General features: G+C 43.4%; 1 protein-coding gene across 1 annotated transcript in view; it reads right to left on the reverse strand.

Moving 5' to 3' along the window:
• spg11 (SPG11 vesicle trafficking associated, spatacsin) overlaps positions 1-13733 on the reverse strand; it is a 53073-nt gene that overhangs the window by 13278 nt on the left and 26062 nt on the right. Inside the window, exons 18-29 of the mRNA XM_083762770.1 lie at positions 12917-13062; positions 11703-11870; positions 11358-11424; positions 9903-10065; positions 8482-8574; positions 7484-7692; positions 6772-6880; positions 6498-6657; positions 5695-5979; positions 4967-5167; positions 1613-1720; positions 1328-1493 (exon numbers count right to left, since the gene is read on the reverse strand). Coding sequence (XP_083618896.1) covers positions 1328-1493; positions 1613-1720; positions 4967-5167; positions 5695-5979; positions 6498-6657; positions 6772-6880; positions 7484-7692; positions 8482-8574; positions 9903-10065; positions 11358-11424; positions 11703-11870; positions 12917-13062 — 1875 coding nt within the window. The remainder of the gene's footprint in view (positions 1-1327; positions 1494-1612; positions 1721-4966; positions 5168-5694; positions 5980-6497; positions 6658-6771; positions 6881-7483; positions 7693-8481; positions 8575-9902; positions 10066-11357; positions 11425-11702; positions 11871-12916; positions 13063-13733) is intronic.

The raw sequence follows: 13733 nt of genomic DNA on the forward strand, positions 1-13733 counted from the left end.
AACAGTCTCTTTGCCTATGAGAATAAGGTGTAAACCGACCTTAGGACTGTTTCCACTTCCAGTCGTTCACGCAGAAGAGCGTTCGCTGATGAAATAATAATAATAGTCCCTTGCTATCGCTGGCTGTAGATTGACACGTGCGTAATTTAACTTTGGCAATGGAACCAAATTGACCAGCTCGTTCAGACAAGACGGCTCGGTTCAATATATTTAAGATAATTCCTGCTACTGTATCATTTATGAGTTCACATGTCTTTGCAAAGGTTTTCCAGGCAGCATGGATGTCTGAAGCCAAAACAGGACAGGACAACATCAACGTCGATTGGCTGTCAGGACGCAGTGCGTTGAGTCAGCATCGTTCAGAAGCCATTGAGGGACCATTCTGCCCATGATTATGCACAGCAAATCATGGGGGGTGATTTCACCGTTAAAGGGATAGTTCAGATTTTTTTTAACTTAAGTTGTATGAAATACTTGCCATTAATATAGTGGTCGCAACTGTATTAATTGATTGCTGAGTCCCATGTTGGGAGTTCTGCTCTGGTTTTGGTCAATTTTAAGTAGTTCCGGTCATTTTGTGGGGTGCACTGGGGCCACGCAGTAAAAGTAAATTAATCAACAAAACGAACGTAATTTGTATTGTTGACCTATTTCTAAAATATTAGCGCAACTTTCGTTCAACTTTGACCCCTCTATCACATGGAACTATTTTTTGGGCGTAGTGATATGGACACAAAAAACATAGTTCTGGGTGATAGAGGGGTATAAAAAGAACGAAAGTTGCACTAATATTTTAGAAATAGGTCAACAATACAAATGACATTAGTTTTGTGGATTACTTTACTTTTACTGCGTGGCCCCCAGTGCCCCCCACAAAATGACCAGAACTACTTGATATTTCACCAAAACCAGAGCAGAACCCCCACCACGGGACTCAGGCAATCAATTAATACAGTTGCAACCACTATATTAATGGCAAATATTTCATACAACTTAAGTTCAATAAATCTGAACTATCCCTTTAACCCAAAATTGTGTGGTTATCTGATTGTCGTACCTGCGTATAGACACCTAGAATTGCGTGGTTGGTACATAAAATGCGTGCAGGTTGGCAGGTCTGTTTTTAGCTAATTTCAGCAAATTTTTAAACAATATCACATAGTTTATGTTTACCAGTATACACATTTGAGTGCAATTTGATTAGTAAATAAATATATAAGTAAATAAATAAATAAAGGCCAAATCGACTTCAGAAAAGAACCATTTTGGTTAAATGGGTAAAATGAACAATCATATCAGGATTTGGCTGCATAATGAACGTTCTCACCGTTGGACTTGAGCAGTCCGTCCATCCCCGCCAGGAGCAGCAGCAGTCTGTGGAGTTCGTAGCGAGTAGCACATCGCTGCAACATCGTCGTCAACAACACCGACGCCTGGCTCTCCACCCACTGGACGGGGAGGCCCCCGGGGGCCACACAAACACTAGACCTCAACTACAACAGCAAGGACAGAGAGAGGAGATGGAGTGAGACACAGGAGAGAGAGGTAGGTATGGACTAATTTTGTTTTGGTCGATGTGACATTGGTGGTGTCACCATGGCGGTATGCTTACAGCCACGAGGCTCCGCTGGAAGTCCAACAGTTTGTTCCTGGCCTGAGAGAAGTTCTTATGGTCAGAACATAACTCAAACATCTGGAGGACATGGACCAACACACAGTCCTGTTAGAGAGAGAAGCAGAGACAGACGGGATTAGGAAGTCAGTCTCAGGAGATTCACATTATTGAAAGTTTAAATGAAAACAAACATCACAGTGAGGGGCGCGCTTATCATCATACATCACATTCCGTGCTCAGCCAATCAGCTGAGCGCATTCCGTGCCCAAACGGACAGACACACATACACACAAAGCTGTGCATAGGAGGGGCTAGCTCGTGGTCCATTTGGCTCCATTTGTAAACTCTCAGTAGTGCTGTAGTAGTCGAGTCATTGACTCGTCTCGAATCTGTTCACATTTACTCATCTCGGTCTCGCCCTTAATTTGACTTGGACTTGACTTGGTCTCGGACCTTAACACATTTCCCGCCAGGCTGTCTTTATAATGCCAATTGGTCCTGCCAATGTTAAATCCCCTACTTTTAGAAATGTATAGAATAATCTCTGGTGGGGCTCCAATGACACGGAATATTTCAAAAGGAGGATTGTCATGTCTGCTTTCATGGAAAAAATAAACTGAGTCCATAACTATGTTCTGTTATGTAGATATCAACACTTGAATAAATGGTGGTACACAGTCCGAAATCCAGTATTTTTAGTTATAGCGATCTGAAGATTCAGTTAGCTTCTAACTAATTTCAGAATTTCTACTATGGCCACATATTCAAGCCATATATCAAATTAAAGATACGTTTGTTTACTTTAATGTGGAAAAAAGAACACTATTCCATTATGTTCCACTATGTACATGTGAGGCTCTGAATGCAGCATGGTAAAAAAAAAAAAAAATAATAAAAAAAAAAAAAGGAAAAAAAAAAAAAAAAATGAAAGGAAAAAAATTGAAAGGAAAAAAATTAAATTAAAAAAAATTAAAATAATAAAAAAAAAAATATATGAAAAAAAATATGAAAAAAAATTGAAAAAAAAAATTGAAAAAAATTGAAAATAAAATAAAGAAAAAAAATAAAATAATAAAAAAAAAAAACCTAAAGGGGTTCTCTTTTCACAACACGTCAGACGCGCTGTGAGCTTGTAGATCTGCTATTTTCAAATAGCTGATTTGAATTATACTCTGTATTGCATGTAATACACTGCCATCTCATGGCCACACCATGGTGGTGCACTCATGTCATTGCACTGTGGCACTGTGGCCATGAGATGGCGGTGTAGTACAACACACAGTCACATTGAGCATGGACTCTCACACACTTACAGATGGAACGCGCACCAACACGTGCGCGAGACGTCTAAAAGACTTATAAAAGACGTCTAGAACACTGTGCAATATTTCATGAACCTGGTTGCTTGTTTCACTCACAAGCCCTGGCAACCCCCGTCCAATCGCAATCGTCAAAAGTATGTAAACAATGGAATCGTAATACTAATTTAGAAACATAATACAACTTTGAATCACTTCCTTTGGTTATTGGTTACTTACATTATATAATATTTACGTTTCTAATGCCAATAAAGCCATTTGATTGTATGTTATGTGCATTATTTCATGAACCTTGTTGCTTGTTTCTATCACAAGGCCTGGCAACACCGGACATGCTGCCGGTTGCCCGGCTACCATGCCATTGTTGGAAAGGTTTAACCAATCGGATAGCTTGTTGGTGAACCTCTAGACCCCAGACCCCTAGACTCGATGAAGAGGCAGGGATGAAGACAGGATTGCATGAAAAGCAGAAAGTTTTATTCTGATCAATCGTTTGATGACAAATTGGACAATATCGAGGGTTTTATTTGCATTGTGCACGGTGTACAGAGGAAATACGTGCATTGTTTGTGCACGGTGGATCTGGTTGCATGGATTGGATTATCAGTCTGATAGACTCGCTGGAGAGTGGAGATGGACTCAGGGCAGGACGCGCATGCATGCACGCAAATAAATGCGAGAATTTGTATACTTTTATTCTGAGATCGTTGGATTGACAATGAGGGAAATAAGTTTTATATGCATTTTGCACGTGGACAGTGGACATGGGATGGCTTCGGATCAATCTTGGACGAGGGAAAAAAGTTTTGATTTGCATTTTCACATGGATAGTCGTTTTCCGAGACGTTTTTCAGGTAAGGAAACATTGCTTCTGTTGTTCAACTGACACCGATGGAGGCAATCAGGGACATTTTTTGTCACTTTCTTTGCTCGCTCACACCTCCTGTGTGTGTGTGTGTGTGCTTGGGGGGGGGGGACCTCAATCTTATCCAGCAGCATTTTTAGGACCGTCCACTTGAAATATGACACCACGCGTTCGCTTTGTTGGGAGTGTGGAGTGGGGGCTGTGCTTCTGTGTGTGTGTGTGTGTGTGTGTGTGTGTGTGTGTGTGTGTGTGTGTGTGCGCGTGTATACTGCGCAGAGCTGAGATCACCATGGTGCGAGTGCGATTTTCTTTGAGACACAACTCGGTGAGAGGCGAGCCGTGTGTGTGTGTGTGTGTGTGTGTGTGTGTGTGTGTGTGTGTGTGTGTGTGTGTGTGTGTGTGTGTGTGTGTGTGTGTGTGTGTGCGCGCACATGCCTGGGCAACGTGTTTCGTCTCTCTGACACAGCACAGTGTGTGTGTGACTGTGTGTGTGTGTGTGTGTGTGTGTGCCGGGAGCCGGCCACGTCTCTTTCTCTCTGCGGTTGCGGCTGTCAGTGTTGTCTTAGCTTGTTTTGACTCGGATTCAATAGGTTACTCATTAATTTGTGCATGGTGTTTTTGTTTTTCGTGCTGTGGCCACGTCTTTAAAGATAGAGGTTCGGGGGTAACATTGATGTGCACGTAAGAGATGACATTTTCATATAACGGGGGGACCCCAATAGAACGCAAAATGCGTTCGTGGCACGCACGGGGAATTTAATTTATTTGCGTTACTTGCGTTCCAGGCAGGGGGTGGGTTAAGGGACTCGTCACTCGGGACTCGTCCCCAGGAGTTCACTCGAGTCACTACAATGCAATGATATATAGCCCATTCACATTAACATTATAAGAAAACTATCTGCCGCTTATAGACAGCTATCTTGTTAAGTAAAGGAGGGCAGCTGATGTGCCTGCCTGCTCACAGTCAACGCAGTGTTTTCTGTACGTATCAAATGAGCCTCCCAAACTCGATCTTGACTCGGACTCCCACCCCTCGGACTTGGTCTTGACTTGGACTCGCTTTAGGTGGACTCGACTCAAGTCCATTTTGTGCCCCCACCCCCCCACCCACTTTGAGAACCACTGATCCATAATACTAATGTTCATCGATTATCTCTTCTACTGCACCTTCTGGAAGAGCTGGAAACCTCGAAGGAGGGGCCTAACGTGGCCCCGCCCCAGCAGGCTCCTCCAGATGATTGACAAGTCATGGAGACTCCAGGAGTGATGACGCCGGCTCTCCTCCAGGTGAGCGGTGGCTTCCGTGGCTGTGACATCATCAACGGAGGACAGAAGCCATACGCACAGACACTGCAGAAGCTCCGCCTCCTGTCAATCAAAAGTACAGAGAGACCACACACACACACACACAAACACACACACACTCTCTCACACACACACACACACACACACACACACACACACACACACACACACACACACACAAACACAAACACAGCAGTATAGTTCTGAAGACAGAATCTAAGAGATGACATGTCATTGGAGAACTGTTTTGTACACCAACCAGTTTGTTAACATATATCTTAGTTATTTTACCTTCCTTAACAAAATATCATGATAGGTAGAGAATAGAGAACTGAGGTCTGACATCACCGCCACTAGAGACCGCTATCCCCCTGGGTCAGTTATTGTTTCCACTGAAAAATACCATGTCATCTTAGATCGTGTCATATAACGCTGTGTTACAAAATAAACAAATTAGCCCCGCAATTTTTATGGATGGATATTAATAATTGGAACACAGTTATATGACGCAATCTAAGATTTCCTTATGGGATTTTCAATATTTAGCGGAAGGGACTCATTCACTGTTGCAGAGTGATTGTGATTCTGACCTGGTAGCAGGCAGCCAGTATGGCCAGTAAAGGGCAGCGTTGTGCCAGTGCCTCTCCCAGCAGGTGAGTCCAGGAGCGCGGCTCCTCCTGGCTCTGCAGAAGCACATAAAACAACTCCCTGGGGGGCTCAGGGTCAGGGACCTCCCCCTTCACGTTCTCCTCCTGCTCTTCATCTTCCTCATCCTCTCTGAGCCCGCGCTGCCGGCTGCTGAACTGCAGCTCCTGGAAGGCCAGCGTCAGGTGCGCCTGGAGGGCAGGGCCAAATTGTGAGGCCAGCAACCTCACCTGTGCGACCAATTAAATGATGGTTAAAGACGAGGGAAGAGTCGGCAATCATTGACTAGGGTTCATTCATGACATTTACGTCTGCTAAATGCATACATTGTAAGCAGTAAGCTATATTACTGTAGTTAGTTAGCTTCGTTCCCAGCCTTTAATCATCTGAGGAGAAAAGTATGGTCACGACCTAATGTAGAAAGTGAATAGGGGGGGGGGGGGGGGGGGGGACTTCCATCATATGCATTTCCCCCAATCACAACACAGATCTGTAAAGCGTTAACGTAATTTCCTTGGACGGAACATCTGCCAAATTCCGGGACTTAGTGTGTTAGTAGTAGTATTGAATTGCAGGGTTTTTCTGTCTCTTTCTCTGTGAGGTGTTAATGTTTATTGTATGTATACTTGTGTTTGTTAAAAAAACAAATGAAGTTGAAGTAGTAGTGGTTAGCAGTAGTAGTATTGCAGTCATACTAATTAAATAAACAGTTGTTAGTAGTATTATTAGTTATTAGTAGTACTAGTACCTGTTGAGGAGGATAGCTGTGTAATTGGACAAAAAGCAGGAAGTTTATCCAGTGTCCGTCAGCTGCACTTTGGGTGGGGTAAACAGAGGTGATTGGCAGGTGGTGGAGCTGACAGAACTGGACTGGCACCGCCCACTCCTGACCCGCCTCATAGGAAGTCCTGCAGACAAAATATGGATTAAATAGCAATCACACACACATGCACGAATGGACGCACGCACACGCTCACATGTGGCGCCGTGGCGGTCATGTGTGTTCAGGGGATGTAGCAAACCTGCTGATGCCTCTCTGTTCCAAGCTGTCGATCACAGCTGACTCCAGGTAACCAATCAGCTCCTCTGCTGCTGTTTGCTCCACCTCCAGCAACTTATTGCCTTTAGCCACTTGGAGGAAGACAAAGCACTGATTAGACATTATGACAGTGGGCTTACAGTACAGTACTGCAGCCTGTGGCACCAGCTGGGCGCAAGCTCTCCCATAATCACTTAAACCCCTGCAACAATTATTATGGGGTTAACATTCACCAAAAATAGCCGAACTAATGCACAATGCGACACGTTGTGAGCTTGTACAGCTTGAGCTTTGTGACAAAGAGATTTGGTGTAGATCGAAAAAAGTCTGTAGTAAACAGTAGTCTGTTTGACTAAAAATAGACGGTTCAAATAAGGTTAAGTTAGGGTGGAAATTGCATACGATACGTTTAATACTTGAAACTAGTTAATATGATACTAAAGCTGTGTTGATGCTCCAAGTCCAAACAAACCAAAATATTGTTGCAGGAAATGACGTTTTCACTTTGTGTGGCCAAGATTGAAAAGCACTATTCTAAGTATTCTTGATGCACGTTTTGTCAGAAACAGAATGTAAACGGTCGGGCTGATCAATCTGGGACGAGGTGGGTGCCAATTATGCCTTTCATATTTTATTAACACTGACTATTTGTTAGTATATACATGTGTGTGTGTGTGTGTGTGTCTCTATCTTACCCAGGTTGTGTGTGTGTGTAGCAGGGCTGATGTGTGTGTTGCTGTGTGTCCAGTGATGTAGTATCATTAGGAGGACCCTCAGGTCCACACGGAGCTTCAGGCTGCAGACACCCAGCAGTTCACAGAAACACACGCAGGCTGAAGCTACCGACGGCACGTTGAAACACTGCAGGGCTACATGGTAGGCCTGCTCCGCTGCACCACACAGCCTGCGAGCACACACACACACACACACACACACACACACACACACACACACACACACACACACACACACACACACACACACACACACACACACACACACACGTGGTTTCGGTCAAGGAACATTCTTTGCCCAAAGAAGAAGGTCCTGGTCCAGATTTTATGCAGGTGTGCATAAGACTTTTGATTATCTTAGGTATGTGCATGTAATCCTGATGAAGGTCTAAAGGACCAAAACATTGATTGATTATAATTAAGTATATTTGTTCAAGACAACAATCACCAGTGTTTTGTGTCTGAATTATCCTATTCTCGACACCTTCAGTCTTCAATCAAATGTCAAGAAGTAAAAGTGCATTTGACCGTTATGGTCCTTTATCCAAGTGGGTCTCAACCTTTTCTGGATCAGGACTCACTTCAAAAAAGGGTTCGGAGCCCAACCATCATTCTGACCACATTCTGACCTCTAAAGACAGTTGCTTGATTAGTTTGTTTTTAAATCACTGAATGGTTTGGCACCCCAGTATCTGTCAGAACTTATTGAGGTGTAGAATCCCCCAAGGTCACTGCGGTCTGCGGGCCAGTTAAATCTTAAAAGGGGCATTCCACTCATTTTCAACATTTTACTATGTCATTAATATACCTTAAAGCTGTTGTGTGGAAATAATAAAAAAGTCCCCCCCAGTCTGTGTTTCCTAGAACTGGAGGTCTGGAAAAAAATCATTAACATGGTGAATCACATCTTGATGATGTCATCAAGATGTGTTTAACCATGTTAATGATTTTTTTTCAGCAGTTCACAGAAACACACGCAGGCTGAAGCTACCGACGGCACGTTGAAACACTGCAGGGCTACATGGTAGGCCTGCTCCGCTGCACCACACAGCCTGAGCACACACACACACACACACACACACTCACATTATTATTTCCACACAACAGCTCTAAGGTATATTAATGACATAGTAAAATGTTGAAAATGAGTGGAATGCCCCTTTAAAGTAAATAAAGAAGACCCGCTTAAAGACCAGAGGTGAACGAGCCTTTTCCGTCGTAGCCCGCACACTGTATGGAACACGCCCCCCTCCCACGTCAAACTGGCCCCTCAATTGAGACTTTTAAATCTCGTCTCAAAACCCACCTTTACACCTTGGCTTAGAACCTCTTAAGCCCCAATCTCCTGCCGGCGGAGGCAGAGGCTGTCCACCTCATGAACAGCTCTCAGTGGGTAAATGGGGCTGGTCAAGGTCTTAGGTTCCAACTCCGATATTTTTGATTTTCCCTAGGTTAAGTTGAGTGTCTCTATGGTCCATGTTTTGTTTCACAGTCTGGCAGTGTCTGCTGATGCTGCTCTGTCTGGGATGTTTCAGTGATGTGTCTATGTGTTTGCAAATGCCAGTGAGCCATTTACTGTGTAAGCCAGCAGAACATGTCTGTCTGTCTGTCTGTGAGTGTGTCACGCTGTAACACCACCTGCACGCCACCAGAGGGCGCAGCTGTATCACACACACACACACACACACACACACACACACACACACAGTAGAAAGCGTAAAAAAATGTTTTTTATGACAACTTAAAAAATAAAAAAAAGCTTTGTGTGTGTATGTGTGTCAGACTGCCACAACAGCTGCGTTCGCTTACCGCGTCTTACTTGTGTGTTTTACTGTGTTTTTCTTGCTGTTGCTTTTCTAGTGGCTTATTTTCCTGTACAGCACTTTGTTAACCTTGCGTTGTAAAATGTGCTACTGTATAAAGTGGATTGGATTGGATTGATATTCCTTTATATGAAACCCATTGTAATTCAATGAAAACATCCGTCCTTGGTCTGATATTGTCGTTGGCACGTAAACGTTTGAGAGCTACTGATTTAGAAGACATTTGTAGAATCTAGAATGAGTTCCTCCAGCAGGAGGAATTCAGCAGGAGTTGCTGTGCTTGATGGCGCTCGACAATAGATATCACCCTCTGTGTCCTTTATTACCCCCACCATCACCAGGGACAGATAAATAGATATCACCCTCCATGTCCTTTATTACCCCCACCATCACCAGGGACAGATAAATAGATATCACCCTCCGTGTCCTTTATTACCCCCACCATCACCAGGGACAATAGATATCACCCTCCATGTCCTTTATTACCCCCACCATCACACAGGGACAGATAAAGGCTGGGGAAACACGTGAGACAAAGTAAATATTCATACACTCACAGTGTTTTGACATCGCTGCAGCCCGGGAGGTTCTGCAGCAGGAAGGTGACGTAGGCAGACGCGGGGCGGCCGTGACGGAGGTAGTAGGCAGCGTCCAGCCTCTCCATCAGAGCAAAACTGTTGACGAGGTCTGGACTGGAGAAGTGAGGCAGTTCTGATACGTCTACACGCCACAGCAGCAGCAAACCGTTTCCGTGGGAACATACAAAATGTGCAAAATCAGGGCCAGGCCTCAGTAATACGAAATCACATGAAGCTTAATTCTGATTCGCACAACACAATGTCTGTAAAGACTGTGGTTATTGTTGCACATTACGCACGCACGCGGTTATTGTTGCACATTACGCACGCACGTGGTTATTGTTGCACATTACGCACGTGCACACACACACACACACACACACGATGGGCTGCTGCTATACCATACATACACTGTATGGCATACCGTCTATGTGCTGTACGCAGACAAAACACCTTGCAAGGCTACACAGCCAACCAGAGAGCTCGACCTCCCTCTCTGCCCCCTTTCTTCACCACTCCGCTGCTATAATGAGAAGTACAGGAATACCTTGTGTTGTGATATACAACATGCTGTGTACTGATAACAGGTACTTGTACGTGAATATGCAATGTACTTATATGTATGGTGCACTGCCTGAACTGTAACATACTTTAGGGCTGTGTTAGGGGCACGCTGAAGGCTGCGTGCTGCAGGCAGTGATTGTGATGTCTAGTCAGTGACGTCAGTAGGACATGAAGTATCCAAGCTATATACGATTCTGTATGTATAATAAACTGTGTGAATGAATTAATGTGACCAAGTCTCCGTGTCATGTTAATCTCTTCTCCCGGGCCGGCCTGCCTGTCTGTCCGTCTTGCCCATGGAAATGCCAAGGGTCGTCACACACCAGAACCAGACGAGGGTCCAAGTACTTAGAATATAATCATAACAGTTTGGTGTCAGAATTGGGCAAGAGGTGAGTCACTTCATATTTTACTCTTCTTCTAGAGAAAAAGTGCCTCTCCTCTTGCCTGGTAACATATAGGTTATGATGCAGGGTTTACCTTAGTTAAACCTTGTCCTTTTTTTGTTGTTCCCACATTTAGTACATGCTTCCAAATTTTACTGATATAGATCCTGTTAGTCTGTTTGTTTTACGTGACTGATACAAGTTTTTTTTAGTGACTTGACAGAGTTTAGAGGTGTAAGACTGTTTGTGTTTCAAGCAGCGAATATGGTTAATGTCCATATTTAAGCCTAATGAGAGTACATCACATACCTGGACACAGGGCAGCAGACATAAATCATGGATAAAGGAAACAACGCCTCCTCCAAATTGAGAGGCTTCCTATAATGGCTGAAACTGAGCAGTACCTCGCTAACGGCTTGGCTCTCCTTTTGGAAAGGCCGGCCATTTGTAAGCCCCTCACAACCAACTTATGCACACACACTACCATTGGGGCTGAGAGTGTTGGCCGTCTGCCAAACAAACAGGCGTGATGGATCCAACGGATGGAGAGACTGAAATGGAGAGAGAGAGAGAGAGAGAGAGAGAGAGAGAGAAGTAAATTTAATTATCATTCCACTGCCTGAGGAGGAAAATGTTCTCTTATAGCAGGGAAACTAAGCTGAGCAGATTGACATATTTTGGTGAATTTTCAGAGAACAGATTCAAATACACAGCCAGAAATCATTTTTATTCATGAGTTTTCTTACCTGAAGGAACAGGTTTACAGATATTAGATCTGTATACAGTCCATTATGATATTAGATCAGGAGAAATATTGATTGAGCTGTACCTGCATCAGGTGGTAGATAGAAAGGTCGGAGGTCGTGGGATTGCCGCGGGGGGACCCCGCGGGGAAGAGGGCGGCTCGGAGTTTGGGGTACGGGGTCAGTGTCATTTTTAAGAGCTGGGGGTCAACTCTCCACGCCGGGCTCCCTGACCTGTCTCCCTGACGTATCACCTGAACCGCCAGTCAGACAGAGAGACAGACAGACAGACATGTCACAATCACCCCACAGACCCCTAATGTGGGGTCCTTGAGGCAGTGCCAGGAGGTCTCCAGATAAATGATTGTTAGTTAGGAACCAAATGGACCCTCGCGGTTCTATAAAGAGTATAAATGGGACCAAATTAACCTGTGAGGAGTTAGAATAACACTGAGGATGTAGTGTAGACTGAGGTCCTACAGATTAAACGTCTTATCCAACTATGAGTCCTTGAATCAGAAGTCATACCCTCCCATTTTTCAAGACTAATTTGTGGAAAAATAACATAAAATAGTCTAGTACCCGATTATAATACGAACCCGTTCTTCAGGATATTTCCAAAATCATAGTCTTATATTCAGGCCAATAGGTATACAGTAAGTAACTGAAATAAATTTAAACTAGAATTGAAAAAAATGAAACTGTATTGTTTACAAAACTAACTAAACCCAACTGAAATGATAGACAAAATGCCATTAGTTTTTATTTATAAGCTTTTGGGGTGATATGAAATCTAAATCCATTTATTTTGCTGTACCAGTTTTACACCAGCTGTCGGCACCACCATGGCGTGTGTCAAAACGAACAAATTACGATTATAACCTTCTACTCCTCCGCTCCTCATTCAGCTCCTCTTATTTCATTTATGTTCAATCCAACAGTGTATGTATGTATTTATGAAAACAATGTTGCAAAGTTGTTTGTTGCTTGCATACAAAATTGCATCAATAGAGAATTGAAGGTCAACTTACTACAACAATAATTGAAATTACCCTGTGTGTTGTTTCAATTCCATTTCCGAGAATACATAGATAATACATCAACACACATGCACACAAACATGAGTCACTTCCTTCTTCCATGGATCACAGAATTAGTCCTTTTGCAATTCTTACTATTACTTTGATTATAATGTTGCTCACCTAAGATATATTCAACATAACAATTCCATTGGGAGTGTCTCTGGAAGTTCAGATAAATGACTCGAACGTGGACTGGACAAAGTGGACAGTGTTTTTACCTGGTCTATTCCTCCAGGGGTGAACATGATGGTGGCGAGGGCCAGCAGGCTGTGCCCCTCCAGCAGCATACTGGAGACAGACGCCTGGCCTCCTGGTAGGACCACCTGAGCACTGGTTAGACTGCTCCAGAACACGCACTCTGGGTCTACAAGACAACAAAACATTAGGCCATGTCAGGTTCGATTTGACTTTGCAAAGAAAATATTCGCACATGCGCTTCGTTCAGAGGAACGTTTTCTTATGACAGATAGTGAAAATAGCGATCTCTTTTTAAACATCAAAACATTTTGAGAATTTGCCCCAAAATAGGGACACCAGGGTTAATGTGGTTAACAGAAATGTTGAATTAAATTGTTAAATGGTGATATTATAAAAACAATCACAACAATCAATGAATCAAACATATCACTGTCTGTTTGACCAGAGGCAGGGATTAAGACATAATCACCCATCATCATTCATATCACCCACTGGTGATATGAATGATCAGAGGCGGGATATCAAAAGCAGAAGCATGCATACCCCCCTCCAGTGTCTCCAATGTCAAGTTGAAATATTGGCATTTAAATGGTGCCATGTTTGAAATGTAATGCCCTGCTGCCTGGCCTCTGTCGTATTATTGTTCCTCTGTATGTATGGAGAGATGGGTTGATTGATTGAAACCTATAGTTATTATTTAAAAGAGCATTGAGGTTCACCCTCATTTGCAATGCTGCCGAGATCAAAATCAACATATGTATACATGCAAACAAGGTTGCAAAGTTGAACAATCTTCTATTATTAACCAACTTGTAATGCTGTGGAGACATATGCAAG

This window comes from Protomyctophum parallelum, assembly GCF_964188405.1.
Source record: "Protomyctophum parallelum genome assembly, chromosome: 4".
NCBI classification, from domain to species: Eukaryota; Metazoa; Chordata; class Actinopteri; order Myctophiformes; family Myctophidae; genus Protomyctophum; species Protomyctophum parallelum.